The sequence below is a fragment of the Microcaecilia unicolor genome, chromosome 1 (assembly GCF_901765095.1).
Source record: "Microcaecilia unicolor chromosome 1, aMicUni1.1, whole genome shotgun sequence".
Lineage (NCBI taxonomy): Eukaryota > Metazoa > Chordata > Amphibia > Gymnophiona > Siphonopidae > Microcaecilia > Microcaecilia unicolor.
Window position 1 is genome coordinate 11,378,665 of NC_044031.1, and position 26,588 is coordinate 11,405,252.

Below are 26,588 nucleotides of genomic sequence, written 5' to 3' on the forward strand. Positions count from 1 at the left end.
GCAACGAACACATGAAAAAGGACACACATTAGACCTCATAACATACAAATTTGACCACGACGCAAACATTATACTAACACACACAAAATGGTCACCTACACTGTGGTCAGACCATTACAAAGCACATATAACCCTCCAATGGAGAACGAAAGATTTACCTAACAAACAAATACGAAAAACCTACACCACAAGAGGAAAAATAGATCCGGTTAAATTCTGGCAACAGATCTACGACGACGGTTGGACAACAAAAACAGACACAACTCAATTCCTCTCAAATTGGGACAACAGATGTAAATTAACACTAGACACCATTGCCCAAATCCAAACCAGATCATCGCACAGAAAGAACTCTACCATGGTTCAACGAAGAACTGAAAAAACTCAAAACACAAGTTAGGAAACTAGAACGAGCTTGGTACAAAAAGAAAGACGATCTCACGCTTAACGACTGGAAGCAACTCCGAAGGAAATACAAATATACCATAAGACAAACCAAAAGACAATACTACAAAACTGAAATTGGACCAAACTACAAAGACACACACAAACTCTTCCAACTTGTAAATAAATTATTAGACACCACTCCAGTCACCAACAACAGCAAAGACATACCGGGAGCTGACGAATTGGCAAAGTACTTCAAGGAGAAAATCATACAACTGCGACTTAAAATACCTGTCAGCCACACCGAATACAGCACACTCCTGGACTGCCTAGACCCAGACCCTGGAATATATCCAGCAGACAGAATCTGGACAGAATTCACAATACTACCGGAAGATCTTATCTCACAAACGCTTAAAGGATTCGCCAAATCTCACTGCAAACTAGACATATGCCCAAACAACCTCATGAAATCGGCCCCTCAACAATTTATAAAAGACCTAACAAACCACATAAACTATATGCTACAAAATGAACTCTTCCCAAGAGAAAAAGGTAACATCTTACTCACCCCTATACCCAAGGATGCAAAGAAAAATGCAAATGAACTAACGAACTATAGACCAGTAGCATCCATTCCCTTAATTACCAAAATAACAGAAGGCATAGTGACCAAACAACTCACAGACTATATAAACAAGTTCTCGATATTACACGATTCTCAATCAGGATTTCGCTCTAATCACAGTATTGAAACTGTACTAGTCACGCTCATGAACAAATTCAAACAATTGATAGCAAACGGCAACAACATTCTACTGCTACAATTCGACATGTCAAGTGCATTCGACATGGTTGACCATGGAATTTTATTACATATCCTCGAATATTTCGGAATTGGAGGCAACGTTCTCAATTGGTTTAAAGGGTTCCTCACTACACGCTCATATCAAGTGACTTCAAACTCGATTACATCAGCGACATGGAAACCTGAATGCGGAGTCCCACAGGGATCCCCCCTCTCACCGACCATATTCAACCTAATGATGACACCCTTGGCCAAATTACTATCGAATCAGAACCTAAACCCATATATATACGCTGACGATGTAACGATCTTCATCCCATTCCATGAAGATTTAAGGGAAATCTCCAATGAAATCAAGCAAAGCCTACATATTATGAATTCCTGGGCAGATGCATTTCAGCTGAAACTCAATGCTGAGAAAACCCAATGCCTGGTACTCACCTCGCAATACAATAAGAATAAATTTACCACCATCAACACACCTAAACTAAATCTACCAGTTTCGGACACCCTGAAAATCCTCGGAGTCACCATTGATCGACATCTAACACTTGAGAACCATGCAAATAACATAACCAAAAAGATGTTTCATTCAATGTGGAAACTAAAAAGAGTTAGACCATTTTTTCCAAGGATTGTCTTCCGCAATCTGGTACAAACACTGGTACTCAGTCATCTGGACTATTGTAACTCACTCTACGCTGGCTGTAAAGAGCAAATACTCAAAAAACTCCAGACAGCTCAGAATACGGCAGCCAGACTAATATTTGGCACACCAAAATACAAAAGCGCGAAACCCTTACGAGAAAAACTACACTGGCTCCCACTACAAGAACGCATCGCGTTCAAACTTTGCACTTTAGTTCATAAAATCATCCATGGTAACGCCCCAGCCTACATGTCAGATCTAATAGAACTACCACCCAGGAACGCAAAAAAATCTTCCCGTACACCCCTCATTCTTCATCCTCCCAAATGTAAGGGTTTGAAATACAAATCAATGCTTGCATCTACCTTTTCCTTTTCAAGCACGCAGCTCTGGAATGCGCTGCCACGCAACTTGAAAACGATCTATGAACTGACCAAAACTATTAAAAACCTATCTCTTCGACAAGATATATCACAAAGATCAACATGTAAATGTATAATCTTCTGAACTTCTAGCACTGTCTTATAATGTCTTTTGCTTTCTAGCACTGTCTTATAATGTCTTTTGCTTTAACACCATTATATAATTCACCACCATGTAACACAAACCTTCTGTAAACCGAATGTATACGCACTCCTATTTCCAGTACCCATCATGTATTGTAAGCCACATTGAGCCTGCAAAGAGGTGGGATAATGTGGGATACAAATGCAATAAATAAATAAATAAATAAAGTGACCTGTCTCCATATGCTACCCCCGCCTTCTAGTTTAAATGCCTAGAAATATATTGTCTAAATTTCTCCCCAACAGATCCCATATTCAGAATTGCCTCATATTCTTCACCAATAAGAAACATGGACAACACAGAGAAAACAGAGAAATATTTATTTACAAAGATAAAGTAAAAAAAAAAAGTGTAAACAGGCCAGATTTATAAGTCCCTAATACAAACACTTAGGATAATAAAGTAAACAGAAGTTGGATGGAATAGTAACACACACTTCCTATGGGCAATAGCCACCTGTAACCCATAAGAACATAAGAATAGCCATAACGAGCCAGACCAATGGTCCATCTAGACCAGTATCCTGTTTCCAATAGTGGCCAATCCAGGTCACAAATACCTGGCAGAAACTCAAATAGTAGAATAATTTCATGCTACCAATCCCAGGGAAAGCAGAGGCTTCCCGAAGTCTGACTCAATAGCTATGGACTTTTTCTCCAGGAACTTGTCCAAACCTATTTTAAACCCAGATAAGCTAACAGCTTTTACAACAGCTGCAGGCAGACAGTTCCAGAACTATGTATTGAGTGAAAAATTATTTCCTACTATTTATTTTTAAAGTATTTCCATATAATTTACCTGAGTGTCCCCTGATCTCTGTACTTTTTGAAAGAGTAAAAAACTGATTCAGATCTACATATCGGTCTAAACCACTCAGGATTTTGTAGATCTCAATCATATCTCCCCTCAGCTTTCTCTTTTCCAAGCCTCTTTAGCCTTTCCTCAAAGAGAAGGAGTTCCATCCCCTTTATAATTTTGGTTGATCTTCTTTGAACCTTTTCTAATTCCACTATATCTTTTTTGAGATACGGCAACCAGAACTGAAATAAGTCTGCAGGGAATTTGAGGAATCTGAGAAAAAGGGACAAAAGCTGCAGTAAGGATTACTCCACTATATAAGTCCAACTGTATTCCGAAATTAATTGGCTGTTAGATTTAGGGAATGCATGCTTGTGCTCTCATAATCTTCTACCACATGCTGTAGCAGAGATTCATGGCCAAGATTAACTAAAGCTGATGTGGAGATGGACTCTGAGCCCTGGAAGCATTTGCCTGGTGAAACACGGCAGACTTTAGAGAATACGACAGTGACGACAAATTCACCTTATGATGCAGGGGAAGTAAAATTTCAGGTACCCATTGATTAGCCATTAAAGCCAGGAATAAAACCTATATATATAGCACAGTATAAATATCCTTTAGCAGCCGAAAGGGGCGAGGATCCTGTAAAGGATTACCTGAAGCAGGAGTTATTAAGGAAAAGGTATCCCCTTTTAATTCTCTTATATTTCCCACAATCAAGGCTGATGGTATAAATTTTAGGCTACCCATAAATTTTAGAAAGATAAATGGGGAGCTACATTTGTAATAACACTGGATATATTGTCACAATTGAGACCAGAACATTCTGAGTTTACTGTCATATATTAACATTTTCTGAGTAAACCGAAGAGACTACAGCATTCTCTCATAATTCCAGACAGTTTGTTTTTACACATCTCCTTCAACCTCCGAAACATAGTTCAACTGGATGTCATCGGGTAGTGGAAACAACCCTAGGGGGACTGGACAGTGAGAAGACCCGCGTCCTCCACTATGACGATGACATTATGATTGCAGGATCCACAGAAGGAGGTGAATGAAAAGTCAGTGGAGACTTTACAGCGTTTGCAGAAAACACATTTAAGATAAACCCTAAAAAGGGAAACCTCAGTGCATATAAAAGGTTTCTTTCCAATCTGCACTATTTGGTACATTTTCAGCAATGATGTAAAAGGTGTCTTTCTGCTGTGGTCTATTTGGTGGATTTTCAGATATGTTGAGCGACTGAAATATTTATTACACTCAGTGCATGTAAAAGACTTCATTAAACTGTGGATCATTTGATGCCTCTTCAGCTGTGACGGCTCACGGAAACATTTACCACACTCTATACATGGAAAAGGATTCATGACATTGTTGTGTGCTTGGTGAATTTTCCACTGTGCACATTTTGATGCATTTTAAGACTTGATAACAAAATGAACGTTTTATTACACTCAGTGCATGTATAGAGTTTCTTTCCACTGTGGATCATTTGATGTTGTTTCAAGTTTGTTAAAGAAGTGAAACTTTTATTACACTCAGTGCATATAAAAGGTTTCTTTCCACTGTGGATCATTTGATGAGTTTTGAAGTATGATGAACAAGAGAAACTTTTATTACACTCAGAGCACGTAAAAGGTTTCTTTCCACTGTGGATCATTTGATGAACTTTCAGGTATGATGAAGATTTGAAACTTCTATTACACTCTGTGCATGAAAAAGGTTTCTTTCCACTGTGGATTAATTTATGTTGTTTCAAGTTTGATGAAGAAGAGAAACTTTTATTACACTCAGTGCATATAAAAGGTTTCTTTCCACTGTGGATCATTTTATGTTGTTTCAAGTCAGATGAACGCGTGAAACTTTTATTACATTCAGAGCACGTAAAAGGTTTCTTTCCACTGTGGATCATTTGATGAGTTTTCAGCTTAAATGAACGCGTGAAACTTTTATTACATTCAGAGCACGTAAAAGGTTTCTTTCCACTGTGGATTATTTGATGAATTTTTAGGTAAGATGAACGAGAGAAACTTTTATTACACTCTGTGCATGTAAAAGGTTTCTTTCCACTGTGGATCATTTGATGATTTTTTAGGTGTGAGGAAGAAGTGAAACTTTTATTACACTCAGTGCACGTAAAAGGTTTCTTTCCACTGTGGATCATTTGATGAGTTTTCAAGTATGATGAAAGAGAGAAACTTTTATTACACTCAGTGCATGTAAAAGGTTTCTTTTCATGGTGGATCATTTGATGTTTTTTCAAGTATGATGAATAAGTGAAACTTTTATTGCACTCAGTGCATGTAAAAGGTTTCTTTCCACTGTGGATCATTTGATGAATTTTCAGGTAAGATGAACGAGAGAAACTTTTATTACACTCTGTGCATGTAAAAGGTTTCTTTCCACTGTGGATCATTTGATGATTTTTTAGGTGTGAGGAAGAAGTGAAACTTTTATTACACTCAGTGCACGTAAAAGGTTTCTTTCCACTGTGGATCATTTGATGAGTTTTTAGGTGTGAGGAAGAAGTGAAACTTTTATTACACTCAGTGCATGTAAAAGGTTTCTTTTCATGGTGGATCATTTGATGTTTTTTCAAGTATGATGAATAAGTGAAACTTTTATTGCACTCAGTGCATGTAAAAGGTTTCTTTCCACTGTGGATCATTTGATGAATTTTCAGGTAAGATGAACGAGAGAAACTTTTATTACACTCTGTGCATCTAAAAGGTTTCTTTCCACTGTGGATCATTTGATGATTTTTCAGGTGTGAGAAAGAAGTGAAACTTTTATTACACTCAGTGCACGTAAAAGGTTTCTTTCCATTGTGGATCATTTGATGAGTTTTCAAGTATGATGAGCAAGAGAAACTTTTATTACACTCAGTGCATGTAAAAGGTTTCTTTCCATGGTGGATCATTTGATGTTTTTTCAAGTATGATAAACAAGTGAAACTTTTATTACACTCAGGGCACGTAAAAGGTTTCTTTCCACTGTGAATGTTTTGGTGTATTTTCAGGCATGATGACCAGGTGAAACTTTTATTACACTCAGTGCATGTAAAAGGTTTGTTTCCACTGTGGATCATTTGATGAATTTTTAAGTATGATGAGCGAGTAAAACTTTTACTACAGTCGGGACATGTAAAAGGTTTCTTTCCATTGTGGATCATCTGATGAGTTTTCAAGCATGATGAACGAGAGAAACTTTTATTACACTCAGTGCACGTAAAAGGTTTCATTCCACTGTGGATCATTTGATGAATTTTTAAGTTTGATGAACGAGTAAAACTTTTATTACACTCAGTGCATGTAAAAGGATTCTTTCCACTGTGGATCATTTGATGAATTTTTAAATTTGATGAACGAGTAAAACTTCTATTATACTCAGTGTGTTTCTTTTTGCTGTGGATCTTCAGCTGTGACAGCTCATTGATACCTTTACCACTCTCACTACATGGAAAAGGTTTCTGCCCACTGTGGATTACTTTATTCCTTTTCAGAATTGAGGATAAACTAAAACTTTGGTCTAATTTCAAGTTTATCTTCTGTCTGAAACTATTTTCACAGTGCGCGCATGAGAAGGATTTCTCCCTACTGTTGGTTCTCTTATCCAAAAAGAAATAATCATTCATATTGAAGATTGTTCCACAGATGTCACACTGAAAGGATTCGTTCTCTGTCCTCTCTTCTTGGGGGAGTTTAGAAGGTTTTGGATCACTGTTACTATCTTGGAAGGGACTCTCTGTTCTCAAGTATCTCTGGTGCTCAGGGATGTTTATGAGTTCCCTGTCACTTCTCTCACTCTCAGTAATTCCACAAGGTGTTTCTCCGGCAGGGTCTCTCTGATCCTTCTCCAACTCCTGCTGATGATTCCTTGCGTGTCTCTTCTCCATCCCTTGGGAAATGTTCTCACAGACATTTTTTGACTGTCCTGGTATTTGTTCCATTTCGACAGGAGTTTCTTTGTGATTTTGCTCGAGCTTCTGTAGAGCCTCATCAACTGTAGATATGAAAAGAAGACATTAGTCATGTATTACTTATATGGACAACTATTATTGATCAAGAAACAGAATTTTCTGGGCTCATAGGCAGGAAAGTGCACCAGAGGATCCAAAATTGGTAAGAATGTGCAAAAGTTCACCAGGCACCATTCTGCCTGAACTTCGAGACATTTCAGAGTACTTTATTTTTCAACAGGATGGCGCTCCGGCGCATCAACAATGCAAAACAGTTGAGCTTTTAATGAATGAAACCCCAGAATTCATTAAGCCAACAGCTCAGTGGCATTCAAGACATCAGGAATGTATCAAGGTTGAAGGACGGCACGTTGAACACAAATTATGAATTATATAATGCATTTTCAAGCGTCATATTAAATGTTTAAACAATTGCAAAATATTTTGAAACTATGTACGGGGTCCCTTTTTTCTGGACATCGTGTAGACTTGGCACCCCTAACTGGAGGAGCCAAATTATACATAGAACTGCCCCTCATATCAACACACAAAGTGCCACATCGGACATTTCAAAACACTGAGTAGGTCATTGGCAGATGTGTCGAGAGAGAAAAAACACCTCAATGGCCCTGTCTACATTCATTTCAGGAAGATCAAGCTGCTGTTGAGAAGGATTTGGGAAAGTGCCTACATGAACCTTAGGAACGGTGTAACACAAAGGAATGAAAGGTGATTTGTGGGGGGGGGGGAGAAAAACGTCAGAGAACTCTTTCTGTAGTACCTGGTGTTATTCTAGTAAAAACAATGAACGGGAGTATGGCTGGATTCACCAACAGATTTCTTCCGTCATACAAACTTCCTTTGTAAATCTACAATTACTTCATGCTTATGTCACCTCTAGAATGGATTACTGTAATTCATTTCTGTATTGTGGCCTCACAAACTATCAATTAAAGAAACTTTTATTCATTATTAATAAATGAACAGCAAAGTCTCTGACCATGTTACAGCAGGGACAGATTTGATGATAACTCTGCCATTGTACTCAAACTACAGCAGGTAACAGCTTGACTTACTGAAAATGATTCAAGGAACAATTCTTTTATATAGGGAAGTAAATATATATTTGTACAACTTCACTGTGAGATGCACTACAGTAAAGTCATCATGAAAGTGAAACGAGACTTAAGCAATCTATTTTCTTTGGTTCGGTAGAAATGCACCTATCAAAATGAATATTTTTCCAAGACGGTTATATTTGTTTCAAATGCTTCCTATTCATATAACAAGATTTTATTCTCTCTTCAGAACACTGGCTTTACATTTTTAGGGTAAAGTGACCCATCGCATGTTTTCTGGTCAGCTGGCTCAAACAGTTACAGCTCAGGCCACTGCCTTCTCTCCTCTGTTGACTTTGAGCTTTGGAAACACTTCACTGACGCTTAAAGACTGAAGCCTTCAGGTGGCAGCTTGTGACGTTTTTCTATGAACATGCAAAGGTGAAAAAATGTCATATTTTCTAGGTTTTATGATCAGGTATGAGTGTGTGTGGTAATACTGAAGATGTTTTTTATTCTGATTTTTGTGTATTACTGTATAGTTTATCTAATATTATTAAGATTGATTGGGAATCTGCTTCAATGAATTCTATCTACTTAAGTGGAATATAAATATTTAAAATAAATCATGACTTATGTCTCCCAAAGTTACAAGATCAAAGCACGGACACTCAGAGGAGGACACGGATTTGATAATCTGTTACTATTCTGTATTCTTTACAATGTTTAATTCTCACTTGTGCTCTGTAATATCTCCTCTTACTCTTTACAGTATTATTACTCGACTGTACTGTGTAATAAATCCTCAAGCTTGGCTTTGCTCCATAATACCTCTTTTTTATTCAGTAGAATATTACTCATCAGTGGTCTGTCATTTATTTATTGTTTAAATATTAGGATTTATTTACCATGTTTTTTAAGGAATTCACTCAAGGCTGTGTACAATAAGAATAGATCAAACATGAGCAATAGGCAATTACAGCAATAACAATATTCAAATAACAATACAAAAATATGGCGTGGCGGGGCATAATTGAAGGGGCGGGAAAACCCATATTATCTCAAAGCCCATTTCTTCTCCCTTGCTTTTGGCGCCTAACCACCTTCTCCATTCATGATACCTACACTGACTACATAGCTTGTTACCTTTAGATTGTAAGCTCTCTTGAGCAGGGACTGTCCTTCCCCATGTTTTAACTTGTACAGCGCTGCGTAACCCTTGTAGCGCTATAGAAATGATAAGTAGTAGTAGTAGTAGTATATTATCGAAACAAGATGTGCGTCCATCTTTCGTTTCGATAATATGGTTGGGGACACCCGGGAGGAAGTGACGTCATCACAAAGCATGGTGGTCTAGCTTCGCAGCTCTCACACCCAACACCGATTTTTGGGGTAAAATCATGAATCAACAGCTGAAAAACGTAGCTTGGGTGAGCGGATCCTACCACTGAACAGCTACAGACATGAGCAAAACAGCTTCAAGCCGGAAAAAAGACGCGGATAGAGCGGAGAAAAGTATGGCGCCCAAGGCCGCTAAACGCCACGAGTCCCCGGAGCGTGCTTCCCTCTCGGACTCAGACTCCACTCTGTCTATGTCGGAAGCGCGAGCACCTCCCTTGAAAAAAGGCATGTCTAGCGAGCTCCGCAAATTTTTATCCAATATCCAGACTGAAATTAAGCAGTCTAAAGATGAAATCTTAGAGCGGATGGATACCTTAAGCGCTGACCTCCGAGAGTTAGGCGGCAGAGTGGAGGAGGCTGAACTGAAACTCGACGAACATGCTGAGTCCCTGAAAAAACATGCTGACCTTCTCCAGGAGCTGGAACAAAAGCATGCACATTTTGGAATATAAGATGGATGATCTCGAGAAGAGGGGATGGAGGAATAATCTCCGTTTCCGCGGTGTACCTGAAGGCGGTGACACAGAGAACGTGGCTGAAATAGTGCAAACTTTGTGCTCAACTTTGCTCGGTCCTGAAGCGGGTGAAATGCGATGTGAGCTGGATAGAGCCCACAGAGCGCTGGGGGCGCGTAAAGAACAGCAGACCCGCGATATAATCGTGCATTTCCACAAATACGAAATTAAGGAAAAAATTCTGGCGGCCGCCAGAACGACTGAGCGTCTGGACTATGGTGGGACCCGCATTCAGGTTTACCAGGATTTATCGCAATATACATTGCAATTAAGAAGACAGATGAGACCAGTGCTGGAGTCCTTGATCAAACACAAAATACCTTACAGATGGGGATTTCCCTTCGCTCTCCTTTTTACCCTGAAGGGTAACAAACAGAAGGTGCAAACTCTACAGGAGGCTTGGGAGGCCCTATATGCTGCGGAACTGGTTTCTGCTAAGTCTCCACCAGGGGCAGTAGCGCCTACCACCCGAGCGAAGCTTCAACGGTGGCAAAGAATCCCAGAATCTACAAAGCGTGGTATTCAGAAGCGCTGAGATGGACTGAGTAGGTTGGACTGATTCCATAAGACCAGGTCACCAGAGACATGGTGTAGGGAAAATACACTACTCTGGCCTGGCAGAGGTACCTATTTTGATTTGCATATTGTGAATGCTGGTGAGGGTTCCGCTCATAGTAAAAAAAAAAAAAAAAATTTCACTGTTTATGGTTGGATGTACTGGTTATGATGGAGGGCTAGCTGTTAACTGGTTGTCAATGGGGACTAGCAGAAGGGTGGAACGCTGATGGGAGAGTTAGTTGTTGTTTGATTTTGATAAGGCAGGGTTGGGGGGGGTGGATGTGTGGTTGGGTACTGTGTGAAGGGTGGGGAACTTCCTTGACTCCCATTTGGAGGACGTGGTCTTTCAATTGGTGAAAAAGGACGGGATAGGGGAGGGATTTCAGTGGGGGGAAGTGGCTAGGAGAGGGAGGGAGGAGGGGGGTAGGGGAGGACATGGCTGGCGTATAAGATTATACACTCTACGATACTGTGCAGAGCCGTCTTTTGGGGTTGAAGCTACTTAAGAACGATAACCCATTTAATGAAGGGTACAGGTTTAAAGATCTTATCTTATAATGTAAAAGGCCTTAACATGCCTCAGAAACGACAGAAGTTTTATAAAGAACTGGGACAGCTTAGGCCACATGTGGCTCTTCTTCAAGAAACACACTTGAGGGGAAGGCATGAAAGACTTCTCATCCTGCTCGAACTACCCGGTGGCGCATTTCGCCTCTGCAGCAGGGCCCAGACGGGGGGGGGGGAGTAGCGATTTTGATACACTCCACAGCTGGGGCGCAGGTGCTTAAGATCAAGAGGGACCCGGGAGGATGCTATATTTTTCTGCATGTTAAAATTGACCAGGTGGATCTCACTATCGCTTCTATCTATGCCCCAAACTCAGGGCAAGCGGGTTTCATTGAGAGTGTTAAAAATTCTTTGGCCTCCTTTGCACAGGGCTCCCTAATTATAGGGGGGGGGGGATTTTAATACAGTGATGAACCCGGGCATAGATCGCTCTGGAGCCTCTAGAAAGGAGGGACAGAGGGACACGCAAGCATTGAGATCTTTAACACAATCTCTAGGCACGGTAGACTTGTGGAGGGATCATAATCAGAGGGTGCGAGATTATACGTTCTGTTCCCCAGTACACCACTCTTACTCCCGTATAGATTATATCCTAGTGGATGTTGCCTTAGCGGAGAGAGGCCCAGAAGCAGGAATAGGCAGTATGACCCTGTCTGACCATGCCCCGATATGGGTAACTTTACCCAATATTAGGACTGAGAGCAAGGACAAAAGATGGGTATTAAACGTTAATATTCTGCAAGATGAGGCAGCTGTGGTGGGATATAAAAAATGTTGAAAGAATACTTTGAGTTTAATTTGAATTCTGGGCCTTCGCTCAGCACAAAGCGAATGCTACATACCTGTATAAGGTATTCTCCGAGGACAGCAGGCTGATTGTTCTCACTGATGGGTGACGTCCACGGCAGCCCCTCCAATCGGAAACTTCACTAGCAAAGGCCTTTGCTAGTCCTCGCGCGCCCATGCGCACCGCGCATGCGCGGCCGTCTTCCCGCCCGAACCGGCTCGTGTTCGTCAGTCCCATATGTAGCAAGACAAAGACAAGGGAAGACACAACTCCAAAGGGGAGGCGGGCGGGTTTGTGAGAACAATCAGCCTGCTGTCCTCGGAGAATACCTTCTACAGGTATGTAGCATTCGCTTTCTCCGAGGACAAGCAGGCTGCTTGTTCTCACTGATGGGGTATCCCTAGCCCCCAGGCTCACTCAAAACAACAACCATGGTCAATTGGGCCTCGCAACGGCGAGGACATAACTGAGATTGACCTAAAAAATTTACCAACTAACTGAGAGTGCAGCCTGGAACAGAACAAACAGGGCCCTCGGGGGGTGGAGTTGGATCCTAAAGCCCAAACAGGTTCTGAAGAACTGACTGCCCGAACCGACTGTCGCGTCGGGTATCCTGCTGCAGGCAGTAATGAGATGTGAATGTGTGGACAGATGACCACGTCGCAGCTTTGCAAATTTCTTCAATAGAGGCTGACTTCAAGTGGGCTACCGACGCTGCCATGGCTCTAACATTATGAGCCGTGACATGACCCTCAAGAGTCAGCCCAGCCTGGGCGTAAGTGAAGGAAATGCAATCTGCTAGCCAATTGGATATGGTGCGTTTCCCCACAGCCACTCCCCTCCTATTGGGATCAAAAGAAACAAACAATTGGGCGGACTGTCTGTTGGGCTGTGTCCGCTCCAGGTAGAAGGCCAATGCTCTCTTGCAGTCCAACGTGTGCAGCTGACGTTCAGCAGGGCAGGAATGAGGACGGGGAAAGAATGTTGGCAAGACAATTGACTGGTTTAGATGGAACTCCGACACGACCTTTGGCAAGAACTTAGGGTGAGTGCGGAGGACTACTCTGTTATGATGAAATTTGGTGTAAGGGGCCTGGGCTACCAGGGCCTGAAGCTCACTGACTCTACGAGCTGAAGTAACTGCCACCAAGAAAATGACCTTCCAGGTCAAGTACTTCAGATGGCAGGAATTCAGTGGCTCAAAAGGAGGTTTCATCAGCTGGGTGAGAACGACATTGAGATCCCATGACACTGTAGGAGGCTTGACAGGGGGCTTTGACAAAAGCAAACCTCTCATGAAGCGAACAACTAAAGGCTGTCCTGAGATCGGCTTACCTTCCACACGGTAATGGTATGCACTGATTGCACTAAGGTGAACCCTTACGGAGTTGGTCTTGAGACCAGACTCAGACAAGTGCAGAAGGTATTCAAGCAGGGTCTGTGTAGGACAAGAGCGAGGATCTAGGGCCTTGCTGTCACACCAGACGGCAAACCTCCTCCATAGAAAGAAGTAACTCCTCTTAGTGGAATCTTTCCTGGAAGCAAGCAAGATGCGGGAGACACCCTCTGACAGACCCAAAGAGGCAAAGTCTACGCTCTCAACATCCAGGCCGTGAGAGCCAGGGACCGGAGGTTGGGATGCAGAAGCGCCCCTTCGTCCTGCGTGATGAGGGTCGGAAAACACTCCAATCTCCACGGTTCTTCGGAGGACAACTCCAGAAGAAGAGGGAACCAGATCTGACGCGGCCAAAAAGGAGCAATCAGAATCATGGTGCCTCGGTCTTGCTTGAGCTTCAACAAAGTCTTCCCCACCAGAGGTATGGGAGGATAAGCATACAGCAGACCCTCCCCCCAGTCCAGGAGGAAGGCATCCGATGCCAGTCTGCCGTGGGCCTGAAGCCTGGAACAGAACTGAGGGACTTTGTGGTTGGCTCGAGATGCGAAGAGGTCTACCAAGGGGGTGCCCCACACCTGGAAGATCTGTCGCACTACACGGGAATTGAGCGACCACTCGTGAGGTTGCATAATCCTGCTCAACCTGTCGGCCAGACTGTTGTTTACGCCTGCCAGATATGTGGCTTGGAGCACCATGCCGTGACGGCGAGCCCAGAGCCACATGCTGACGGCTTCCTGACACAGGGGGCGAGATCCGGTGCCCCCCTGCTTGTTGACGTAGTACATGGCAACCTGGTTGTCAGTCTGAATTTGGATAATTTGGTGGGACAGCCGATCTCTGAAAGCCTTCAGAGCGTTCCAGATCGCTCGCAACTCCAGAAGATTGATCTGCAGATCGTGTTCCTGGAGGGACCAGCTTCCTTGGGTGTGAAGCCCATCGACATGAGCTCCCCATCCCAGGAGAGACGCATCCGTGGTCAGCACTTTTTGTGGCTGAGGAATTTGGAAAGGACGTCCCAGAGTCAGATTGGACCAAATCGTCCACCAATACAGGGATTCGAGAAAACTCGTGGACAGGTGGATTACGTCTTCTAGATCCCCAGCAGCCTGAAACCACTGGGAAGCTAGGGTCCATTGAGCAGATCTCATGTGAAGGCGGGCCATGGGAGTCACATGAACTGTGGAGGCCATGTGGCCTAGCAATCTCAACATCTGCCGAGCTGTGATCTGCTGGGACGCTCGCACCCGCGAGACGAGGGACAACAAGTTGTTGGCTCTCATCTCTGGGAGATAGGCGCGAGCCGTCCGAGAATCCAGCAGAGCTCCTATGAATTCGAGTCTCTGCACTGGGAGAAGATGGGACTTTGTATAATTTATCACAAACCCCAGTAGCTCCAGGAGGCGAATAGTCATCTGCATGGACTGCAGGGCTCCTGCCTCGGATGTGTTCTTCACCAGCCAATCGTCGAGATATGGGAACACGTACACCCCCAGCCTGCGAAGTGCCGCTGCTACTACAGCCAAGCACTTTGTGAACACCCTGGGCGCAGAGGCGAGCCCAAAGGGTAGCACACAGTACTGGAAGTGACGTGTGCCCAGCTGAAATCGCAGATACTGTCTGTGAGCTGGCAGTATCGGGATGTGTGTGTAGGCATCCTTCAAGTCCAGAGAGCATAGCCAATCGTTTTCCTGAATCATGGGAAGAAGGGTGCCCAGGGAAAGCATCCTGAACTTTTCTTTGACCAGATATTTGTTCAGGGCCCTTAGGTCTAGGATGGGACGCATCCCCCCTGTTTTCTTTTCCACAAGGAAGTACCTGGAATAGAATCCCAGCCCTTCTTGCCCGGATGGCACGGGCTCGACCGCATTGGCGCTGAGAAGGGCGGAGAGTTCCTCTGCAAGTACCTGCTTGTGCTGGAAGCTGTAAGACTGAGCTCCCGGTGGACAATTTGGAGGTTTTGAGGCCAAATTGAGGGTGTATCCTTGCCGGACTATTTGGAGAACCCACTGATCGGAGGTTATGAGAGGCCACCTTTGGTGAAAAGCTTTCAACCTCCCTCCGACTGGCAGGTCGCCCGGCACTGACACTTGGATGTCGGCTATGCTCTGCTGGAGCCAGTCAAAAGCTCGTCCCTTGCTTTTGCTGGGGAGCCGAGGGGCCTTGCTGAGGCGCACGCTGCTGACGAGAGCGAGCGCGCTGGGGCTTAGCCTGGGCCGCAGGCTGTCGAGAAGGAGGATTGTACCTACGCTTGCCAGAAGAGTAGGGAACAGTCTTCCTTCCCCCAAAAAATCTTCTACCTGTAGAGGTAGAGGCTGAAGGCTGCCGGCGGGAGAACTTGTCGAATGCGGTGTCCCGCTGGTGGAGCTGCTCTACCACCTGTTCGACTTTCTCTCCAAAAATGTTATCCGCATGGCAAGGCGAGTCCGCAATCCGCTGCTGGATTCTATTCTCCAGGTCGGAGGCACGCAGCCATGAGAGCCTGCGCATCACCACACCTTGAGCAGCGGCCCTGGACGCAACATCAAAGGTGTCATTCACCCCTCTGGCCAGGAATTTTCTGCACGCCTTCAGCTGCCTGACCACCTCCTGAAAAGGCTTGGCTTGCTCAGGGGGGAGCGCATCAACCAAGCCCGCCAACTACCGCACATTGTTCCGCATGTGTATGCTCGTGTAGAGCTGGTAGGACTGAATTTTGGCCACGAGCATAGAGGAATGGTAGGCCTTCCTCCCAAAGGAGTCTAAGGTTCTAGAGTCCTTGCCCGGGGGCGCCGAAGCATGCTCCCTAGAACTCTTAGCCTTCTTTAGGGCCAGATCCACAACTCCAGAATCATGAGGCAACTGAGTGCGCATCAGATCTGGGTCCCCATGGATCCGGTACTGGGACTCGATCTTCTTGGGGATGTGGGGATTAGTTAAAGGCTTGGTCCAGTTCGCCAGCAATGTCTTTTTTAGGACATGGTGCATGGGTACAGTGGACGCTTCCTTAGGTGGAGAAGGATAGTCCAGGAGCTCAAACATTTCAGCCCTGGGCTCGTCCTCCACAACCACCGGGAAGGGGATGTCTCTCAGGAGAGGGAGTGGGATCGGAAGGAAGACCCTCAGACTCCTCGTCAGAGAAATATCTGGGGTCTTCTTCCTCTTCCCACGAGGCCTCACCCTCGGTGTCAGACACAAGTTCACGGACCTGTGTCTGCAACCGTGCCCGACTCGACTCTGTGGAGCCACGTCCACGATGGGGGCGTCGAGAGGTAGACTCCCTCGCCCGCATCGGCGAAGCTCCCTCCGCCGACGTAGTCGGGGAGCCTTCCTGGGAGGCGACGGCAGCCGGTACCGCACGCGGCACCGACGCCGGAGACCTCACCTCGGGCGATGGGCCAGCCGGCGCCACGCTCGACGGTACCGGTGGCGCAAGCACCGCCGGTACCGGAGGGGTAGGGCGCAACAGCTCTCCCAGAATCTCTGGAAGAACGGCCCGGAGGCTCTCGTTCAGAGCGGCTGCAGAGAAAGGCATGGAAGTCGATGCAGACGTCGACGTCAGAACCTGTTCCGGGCGTGGAGGCTGTTCCGGGCTGTCCAGAGTGGAGCGCATCGACACCTCCTGAACAGAGGGTGAGCGGTCCTCTCGGTGCCGATGCCTGCTGGGTGCCGACTCCCTCGGCGACCCAGAGCTCTCGGCGCCGACCCGGGAAGGAGACCGATGACGATGCTTCTTCGATTTCTTGGAACGAAGCATGTCACTGGAGCTTCCCGGCACCGACGAGGAGGACGTAGAATCCAGCCGTCGCTTCCTCGGGGCCGAGGCCGAAGGAGGTCGGTCTCGGGGGGGCTGTACCGCAGGAGCCCTCAGGGTAGGGGGAGACCCACCCGAAGGCTCACCGCCACCAGCAGGGGAATGGACAGCCCTCACCTGCACTCCAGACGAAGCACCACCGTCCGACGACATCAGCAGACGAGGTCTCGGTACCACCGACGTCGATGCAGCTATCCGATGTCTCAGCGCCGATGCAGAGGGCCGATGCCTCGATGCACTCGATGCACTGGCGGCCGAGGATGAAGCTCTGGACGCTGAAGACGTCGATGCACTCGATACCCCCGGTGCCGATGCCGACGAAGAGCCCGAGAACAAAACGTTCCACTGGGCCAATCTCGCTACCTGAGTCCGCTTTTGCAAAAGGGAACACAGACTACAGGCCTGCGGGCGGTGCCCAGCCCCCAAGCACTGAAGACACGATGCGTGCCTGTCAGTGAGCGAGATGACCCGGGCGCACTGGGTGCACTTCTTGAAGCCGCTGGTAGACTTCGATGTCATGGGCGGAAAAATCACCTCGGCGAGATCAAAAGTCGAAATGGCAGAAAAGGCACCGAAAAAATAAGGGGAAGAAAACTTCGACCCGAGGCCTAAAAGCGACCTACCCCGACGACGAAAGAAAACTTACCGGGGCGAAAAGCTGAAATTAGCGGGGGGAGAAAAGACCAAGAGTCTTTTCCCACACAGTAAGGATTATATATATATATTTTTTTTCGAAAACACACGACGAACGCGCGAGGTCGACTTTGCGGGGCCCGACACGGCGAAAACACGACCATGCCGAGCGCGGACAAAAGAAGACTGACGAACACGAGCCGGTTCGGGCGGGAAGACGGCCGCGCATGCGCGGTGCGCATGGGCGCGCGAGGACTAGCAAAGGCCTTTGCTAGTGAAGTTTCCGATTGGAGGGGCTGCCGTGGACGTCACCCATCAGTGAGAACAAGCAGCCTGCTTGTCCTCGGAGAATCTGGGATACCATGAAGGCAGTATCCCGTGGCTATTTTTTGCAACTGGCCAGTAAGAAAGCAAAGGCCCGTAAGGCACAGGTAGCAAGCTGTTTGGAGAATATTCGTTCACTGGAAGCGCAGCATAAGGCAAGTGGGTCCCCACAGACCCTGAAAGAACTAAGTGATCAAAGATTAATGCTCGATTCTATCTACTCTGAGCAACTTATCATGTTATATGCAAAGAGCAGGTTGGGCTCTTACGAGTTCGCCAACAAAGCAGGGCGTCTTTTAGCCATAAAGATGCGTAGGCAAAAAGTAGGCAAAACTATCTTAAAGATCAGGGACGAGGGTGGGAATGATCTTGATAAATCTGAGGATATACGTAGGAGATTTGGGGAATTCTACCAGGCCTTATACGCTAAGGAACTCAATCCACCCATGGAATCAGTAGATCAATACTTACGAGATAGCGAGTTGTCCTCTCTGAGTCACCAGCAGCAGTGACTGTTAGATGAGCTGGTTACCCCTAAGGAAATTCAAGAGGCTATTAAAAGCTTACCATCTAGCAAGTCGCCTGGTCTGGATGGATTGCCTAATGAGTTCTATAAGCAGTTTGCACCCGAGTTAGCCCCTCTCTTAGCTGACTTGTTTAATCAGGTGGGAAAAGGTGGGTCCTTGCCTCTGTCTATGATGGAGGCTTGGATAGCGGTACTACCCAAGCCTGGAAAAGATCATTTAGACTGTGGATCCTATAGACCTATATCAGTGTTAAATGCTGACGTAAAAATCTTGGCTAAGGTATTAGCCAATCGATTGGCACCAATTCTTCCAGTGCTCATCCATCCAGATCAGGTGGGCTTTGTCTCGTACCGGAAAGCAATGGACAATATCAGGAGGGCGGTAGACCTTATGTACCTGGCAAAAAGAACCCAGAAACCGTTATGTCTCTTAAGTCTGGACGCGGAAAAAGCCTTTCACCGGGTTCACTGGCCCTTTATGCATACAGTCCTTGAGACGATGGGGTTTGGATTGCACTTTAGGAGATGGATTCAGGCTTTTTAATGATTCCCCAAGGGCATGTGTCCGGGTCAATGGAAGCAATTCAGACTTATTTACGCTCTATAGAGGAACTAAGCAGGGATGCCCTCTTTCACCTTTGTTGTTCGCTATGGTGATGGAGCCCTTTGCGGCCCGGTTGCGCCTGGACCCCAATATCTCAGGAGTTAGAGTAGCAGACAGAATTCATAAACTGGCCCTTTTTGCAGATGATGTCCCACTGTTTGTTACTCGCCCACTGACCACATTCCCGCATTTAGAGCGATTGATAGAAGAATACTCTGCTGTGTCTGGCTTTTAAAGTCAACATGGCTAAATCTGAAGCTCTAAATGTAACCCTTCCAGGAGGTGGTGGGTTCTTTAAAGATCTCTTCTCCTTTTCGATGGGCTCATAAACAACTTAGATACTTGGGGGTGAATTTGACTAGGACATTCTCTGAGCTGTTTAACGCAAATTATAAGGGGCTAGGCAAAATTATCAGGGCTGATTTAGAGCGCTGGGGAGACAAACAATTTTCATGGTTTGGGAGAATAGCTATTCTTAAAATGAATATTCTGCCTCGGTTGCTAAATCTTTTCCAGGTGCTGCCTGTGATGATGCCCAGACGATTTATAGCATCCTTACAAGACACACTTGTGCGGTTCGTCTGGGCAGGAAAGCGTCCAAGGCTAGCGAGATCACTGTTCTACAGGGATAGGAAAAGAGGTGGGCTGGGGGTACCCAATCTCGCTTGGTACTACAGAGCGGCACAGGGGAAGGCAGCACTTGAATGGCACCAAGAATACCCAGATAGACAATGGGTACAAATAGAACACCGTTGAGCGCACTAATATGGTTACCTAGGCCATTTAGACGTATGGGAGAGGGAACTTGCTCCTCAGTGGAGGTAACACTTTACTATTGGGACAGAATGTTTCCCAAGAAACAATGCATCTTGACCCAGAGTACCCCAATAGCATATAACCCATTATTCTTGCCCGGTACTATAAAGGGGACATTCACAAAATGGCACGGAGCTGGGGTGCGGACCTGGGGACAGATGTTTGAAGATGACTCCGTGCTGTCTTTTAAGGCTCTGAAGGATAGATACCCAGAGGTAGAGGGGGATGAATTCGCCTATTGTCAAGTGGCCCACTTCTTGCAAACTAAAGCGGTGCGAGAGGTGATGTCGCGAAAGAAACTTAGTCTGGAGGAGATATGTGGGAAACTTATGTCCTCCCGTGGCCTGATTGGTTATCTCTATCAGAACATAAGTCACCATTCATCTTATAATGGAGTACACAGAAGAGGCTGGGAGAGAGAACTAGGTATACATTTGGAGGAGTCCGAGTGGGAGAGTATTGAGAGAAAAGTAGCGAGGCTATCGACTCATGTCACCCTGCAGGAGAATGCAGTGAAGGTGCTGTATAGGTGGTACCTCACACCAGCCCGGTTGCAGAGGATCTTTCCAGATGCGTTGGATGGATGTTGGCGACGCTGTGGTCAAAAGGGTACAATGGGTCACGTGTGGTGGAACTGCAAAAAAATTAATGCTTACTGGCGGGCGATTCATTTTCGGCTACAGAAATGGCTGGGGTGCAGGGTGCCACTGAGTCCATTGGTGTTCCTGTTTTCAACCAGGATTGCTGGTCTCTCATCTGCCCAACAGTCATTGGTAAACCAGGTGGTGGGCACTGCCAGGGTGGTCGTGGCTTCCCATTGGCGGAGAGAGGGGGTGCCCCCACTAACAAAATGGCTCCATAAATTGAGGTATGTGAGAGAGATGGAGAGATTGATTGCCGAGCGCAAGCATCAGTTGGGTACTTGGCAGTCGGTATGGCAATATATTCCTCCTGACACTCTGTAATTATGGACCATACGCTCAGAGAGTGTTCTGCATGGCCATAGCTAGCCGTGTCTTATGGGAGAGAGAGGGGGGTGGGAGGGGGCAGGGACTGGGTGGGGAATTATTATACTCTGTAAAAAAAACTCCCAAAAATTATTGAAGTTTGGTAATGTAACTGTAGGCCAGTTGATACTGTTTAATAGTACTGCCTATTTTGTAACAGGTAAGTCTAATAGACTTCTTGTATATGTAATGCAGAAGTGCTTGCCTGTTGCTTGTATTATGTAAATTTTGTTCTGGTTCACTGATAATAAAGACTTCTTGCAAAAAATATATATATATATGGTTGGGGACACCCAAATCACAAAATTTAGGTTGACCTTAGAGATGGTCGTCCCCAATTTTCGGCGATAATGGAAACCGAGGATGCCCATCTCAGAAACGACCAAATCCAAGCCCTTTGGTCATGGGAGGAGCCAGCATTCATAGTGCACTGGTCCCCTTGACATGCCAGGACACCAACCGGGCACCCTAAGGGGCACTGCAGTGGACTTCAGAAATTGCTCCCAGGTGCATAGCTCCCTTACCTTGTGTGCTGAGCCCCCCCCAAACCCACTCCCCACAACTGTACACCACTACCATAGCCCTTATGGTTGAAGGGGGGCACCTACATGTGGGTACAGTGGGTTTGTGGTGGGTTTTGGAGGGCTCACATTTACCACAAGTGTAACAGGTGGGGGCGGGGATGGGCCTGGGTCTGCCTGCCTGAAGTGCACTGCACCCACTAAAACTGCTCCAGGGACCTGCATGCTACTACTACTACTTAACATTTCTAAAGCGCTACTAGGGTTACGCAGAGCTGTACAGTTTAACATAGAAGGACAGTCCCTGCTCAAGGAGCTTACAATCTAAAGGACAAATGTACAGTCAGTCAAATAGGGGCAGTCTAGATTACCTGAATAGGTATAAAGGTTAGGTGCCGAAAGCAACATTGAAGAGGTGGGCTTTGAGCAAGGATTTGAAGATGGGTAGGGAGGGGGCTTGGCGTAAGGGCTCAGGAAGTTTATTCCAAGCATAGGGTGAGGCAAGGCAGAAAGGGCGGAGCCTGGAGTTGGCGGTGGTGGAGAAGGGTACTGAGAGGAGGGATTTGTCATGGAGCTGGGTATGACATTTGAGGCTGGCATAGTGACTGGAAAAAATAGATTTTTTTTTCAGGGTGGGAGGGGGTTAGTGTCCACTGGGGGAGTAAGGGGAGGTCATCTCCGATTCCCTCCGGTGGTCATCTGGTCATTTTTGTGGCTTGGTTGTAAGAAAAAAAGGACCAGGCAAAGTCGTCCAAGTGTTCGTCAGGGACGCTCTTCTTTCTTCCGTTATCGGTCGAGAACGCCCATATGTTAGGCACGCCCCAGTCCCGACTTTGCTATGCCTCCGACACGCCCCCGTGAACTTTGGTCGTCCCCGCGACGGAAAGCAGTTGAGGATGCCCAAAATTGGCTTTCAATTATTTGGGCGACCCTGTGAGGACGACGCCCATCTTGCGATGTGTCGAAAAATGGGCGCTCTTCTCTTTCGAAGATAAGCCTGATAGTATACTACTTGCAATGTGAACACAATACGTAACAGAACATTTTAATCGATAGTGAAGGGTATAAGGAAAGATGGAACACGGTAAGAGGAGTTAGAAAATAAGGTGACTAATTTAAAGGAAGTTGCACATGAGGTAGAGAGATGGTTAAATATTATCTCAGCTAGGGTAGGAGTGGATAAACATGTCTTGCTGCAGTACGTCCAGCCTGTGTCACTCCTTGTGTGTGTGTGAGTGAGACTAACAAGTTAGTTAATTCTTCCATTAAAGGCCTGGTTGTTGGGGCCTGGATTGGCCACTGTTGGAGACGGAGTGCTGGGCTTGATGGACCTTTGGTCTTTTCCCAGCGTGGCGGTGCTTATGTACCCTGTAATACCTCCTCTTGCTCTGTACATTCATTTTATTCATTTGTATTCTGTAATACCTGCCCTTACTCTGTACAGTATTATTACTCACCTGTGTCTGAGTGAGTAACTTCTCTCTCTCTTGACTCATGGGGATCCCAGACATATGGCTCTTCCTCTTGTTTAATCCTTGATAATGTATCAGGACTGATCCTTTCATAGCCTGCTTCCAGGAATGAAAAATAATACTAGCTGTATTTTCCTTATATTCACAAAACAATAGACAGCAGTAGTTCTCAAGGAAAAAGCATATGATGGATCTGTCATTGCTACCCATCAAAAAGCAGAGGGATCTGGGGGTTATTATACCTCACTTTAAGTACTCTAGTAATGGAACAGGTCACAAGTTTTTTACTATAGAATGTCTTATCACTTAATAATCGGGGGGGGGGGGGGGGGGGGCTGTGATTGTTTGAAATTGGCACATCAGAAAATCCCTTAATATAAAGAACTGTTTTGGGAGACCCTAGTGAGTTGTCTTAAAGGGTGACCGCTTAGCTCTTCAGCTCCCTCTCCCCTCAAATTCAAATCAACATTTTTACACTCCCGTCCCTGCTGTCACAGTATAAAATTATATGAGAACTGAAGAGGAGAAACACCTGCTGATGAAAGGAGAGGTTTAGTGCCGGCTGAGGCTCATATCTCACTTCCCCCACGGACACTCCTGATGCCGGGTAAGACACGGATATCAATTCTGTAATTATGCGCCTACGGTTACGTGCCCTGGCACACATAAATAGAAAGATAATTTGCACTTACTCATATAGGCACCCATACACACTTCTATAAATGTGCGTATAAATATTATAGTGTTTAATTGCAAGGGGGCATTACACATGGTCAGAGCATGGGCGGGGCTCCCAGCAATACAGTTGCAGTCATATTTAGACACCTGCCAGGTCTATGGCTGGTCTAACTGTAGCTGCCTATACATTAAGGCATGATGATATAAAGTTATGCTAGTATTTCCAAAACGACACCTGGATGCCCTCCAAACAGCTGCTGGTGTACAGGATAACAACTCACTAGCAAACACAGATGTTTCGTACCCAATACTGTGGAAGACCCACTCTATGAATGTTGAAAAGAGCAGGAACAAAGACTGATCCTTGTCATGATCTGGTACACTCCTCTCTAGTTAACACATGAAATCAGCAGTTAATGATGGTTTCTTGTATTACTCTTATCATGTGTTGATCTTCAAGAAAATTCAGACAAAGCAATTCTTACCTAGGGAGATCAGGATCTCATAATTCTCCTTCATCACCTCCCTGTAAAGCTCCTTCTGCCCTTTATCTAAATACTCCCACTCCTCCTGGGAGAAAGAGACAGCGATATCCTCAAATGTCACCGGCATCTGAAACACAAATCAGAAACACACTCAGGGAAACATGGGGCTGCTTTTCAGCTACCTTTATTCGTCTAACATTTTGGGAATGATTTTAGAATGTAGGTGCCCTGTGCAGGTGTAAGACACCCAATTGCATGTGTAAATCAGCAAACAAGGATAAGCAGCCATTTTAGGAAAGGCAGCTACTTCTACATGGAAGTGGCAGCACAGGGATATTTTAGAGAGACATGTTCTGGGTGTGGTTTGGTTGATCCTTCACAGTACATGAGTATTTTATATTTATTTTATCACATTTATACCTCACATTTTCCCACATGTTTGGAGGCTCAATGTGGCTTACAATAGACTGAAAAGGCTATCGCCAGTCCAGTAGTTATACAAATACAATAGATTGTGGCAATCAGAGTGGATAGAAAGAACAGGGTATAAAGGGAAAAGGGTAAAGGTAAGAGAGTCCAAAATGGTCCATTTATATGCTGCTAGGAAGGACTTCGGGTTTTAGGTTGGAGCCTGGGAGTAGGCCTTCCGGAATAGGCTGGTCTTGAGTAATTTCCTAAAGTTGAGATGGTTTTCAGTAGTTTTGACAGCTTTTGGCAGTGCATTCCAGAATTTGGTGCTGATAAAGGAAAAGGATGAAGCGTAGGTGGATTTTATGTTTGAGGCCGTTACAGGTAGGATAATGGAGATTTAAGAATGAACGGGATGTGCTTGATGTCTTCCTGGCTGGAAGATTGAGTAGGGTGCTCATGCATCCTGGGGCTTCTCCATAAAGAATTTTGTGGAATAGGGTAAAGATTTTGAAGTTAATTCGTTCCTTTATTGGGAGCCAGTGCAATTTCCCTTGAAGGGGCTCAGTTTCAGACTTTGTTTAACCTCTCTTGTCTAAAGGCCTTTCTTGTCAATATAAAGAGGTCTGCAGTAAACAATTACTTCTATTTATTATTATTATTGACATTTATATCCCACATTAGCCTGAGTAGAACTCAGATTCAATGTGGCTTACGTAACAATTAGAAAAACATGAACATGTTCAAAATATATTAACAGAACGTAAAATACATCGTATAATGTTACACCAGTAAAACATGAGTTAGAAACAGATGTCATCGAATACTTAGTGATTGGTACATTCTGCCCTTCTTTTTACAATATAAAGTGGAATCTGCTAAACTACCATTTGTCAGTAACTCGCTTAAGTCAATCTTAAAATTAAAATGTTAACTCTTCCAGTCCCAAGGTAGCAACATTTCATGGTTTCCCCCATGTCTATCTCAATAGCAAACTCTGGACTTTTCCTCCAGGAACTTGTCTAAACCTTTTTGAAACCCCAGATATCCTAACTGCTGTTATGACCTGAACCCAGTGCTGTGGGAATGCACCAGTCCAAATGCACTATGCAATGGAGACCCACTCTGTCAGCTTTGGGCTTCTACATTTAAGGTCCAATCACTTCTTTTGGGGAGTGAGTGGGGGCTTTTCTCCTTTGCAAATAGTGGCTCTCAGACAATCTGTCCACCAGCACCACATACAACACTAAAGCCAATGACACTTGTGCACAACACAAACTAGACAGAAAGAAATTCAGCTTTCCTTACGGTCTTTGAATCTCTGCAGACTCCAAAAAGCCTCGGAAACAGATACAGGAAGAGGAACAAATGGTGAAAACCAGAGAGAGGCTTGGAACACGATGAGAAAGGCTATTGGACCATCAGAGCGAGGCTTGGAACACAGTAAGAAAGACTATTGGACATCACAGTGAGGCTTGAAAGCAGTGACAAAGGCTATTGCACCAACAGAATGACACTTGGAACACATTGCGAAAGACAATTGGACCATCAGAGAGACGCTTGGAACACTGTGAGAAAGGCTATTGGACCATCAGACTGAAGCATAGACTGGACTGAGCTCGACTGGCTCATGAAAATGAGGCTTGGAACGCACCTCAGACGCGGAGAAGAAAAAACTGAAGAATGTGCCCGCGCGGCGGGCGGGAAAGCGGACGCGCGCATGCGCACTCCATCCGCCCGCGCGACGGGGGACATTTTTGTTTTTGTCATGGACTTTGCTAGAAAGTCCTCCAGGCCGAGTGACGTCACCCATCAGTGAGAATATTGGCCTGCTTGTCTTTGGAGAATGAGTGAGCCTGTCTAGTCCAT

General features: G+C 45.4%; 1 protein-coding gene across 1 annotated transcript; it reads right to left on the bottom strand.

Annotated features, from left to right (window-relative positions):
* Positions 1-3,549: 3,549 nt before the first annotated feature.
* On the bottom strand, positions 3,550-26,102 carry LOC115460751 (oocyte zinc finger protein XlCOF6-like). Its single transcript, XM_030190502.1, has 6 exons — positions 26,028-26,102; positions 24,312-24,438; positions 23,134-23,244; positions 5,358-7,217; positions 4,782-4,853; positions 3,550-3,734 (listed from the first exon to the last, which is right to left on the bottom strand). The coding sequence occupies exons 2-6, from the start codon at positions 24,436-24,438 to the stop codon at positions 3,550-3,552; spliced, it is 2,355 nt and encodes a 784-aa protein (XP_030046362.1). The 5' UTR covers positions 26,028-26,102.
* Positions 26,103-26,588: the final 486 nt, after the last annotated feature.

Bases quoted from the DNA above. Each gene is read 5' to 3' on its own strand.
- LOC115460751 (XM_030190502.1), bottom strand. From the start codon at position 24,438: ATGCCGGTGACATTTGAGGATATCGCTGTCTCTTTCTCCCAGGAGGAG. The intron at 7,218-23,133 runs GTGAGTAATAAT...TCATATCTACAG, and splicing joins AGTTACTCACTCAGACACAG to TTGATGAGGCTCTACAGAAG. The intron at 3,735-4,781 runs GTGGAAAGAAAC...CTGCATCATAAG, and splicing joins AACTCATCAAATGATCCACA to GTGAATTTGTCGTCACTGTC.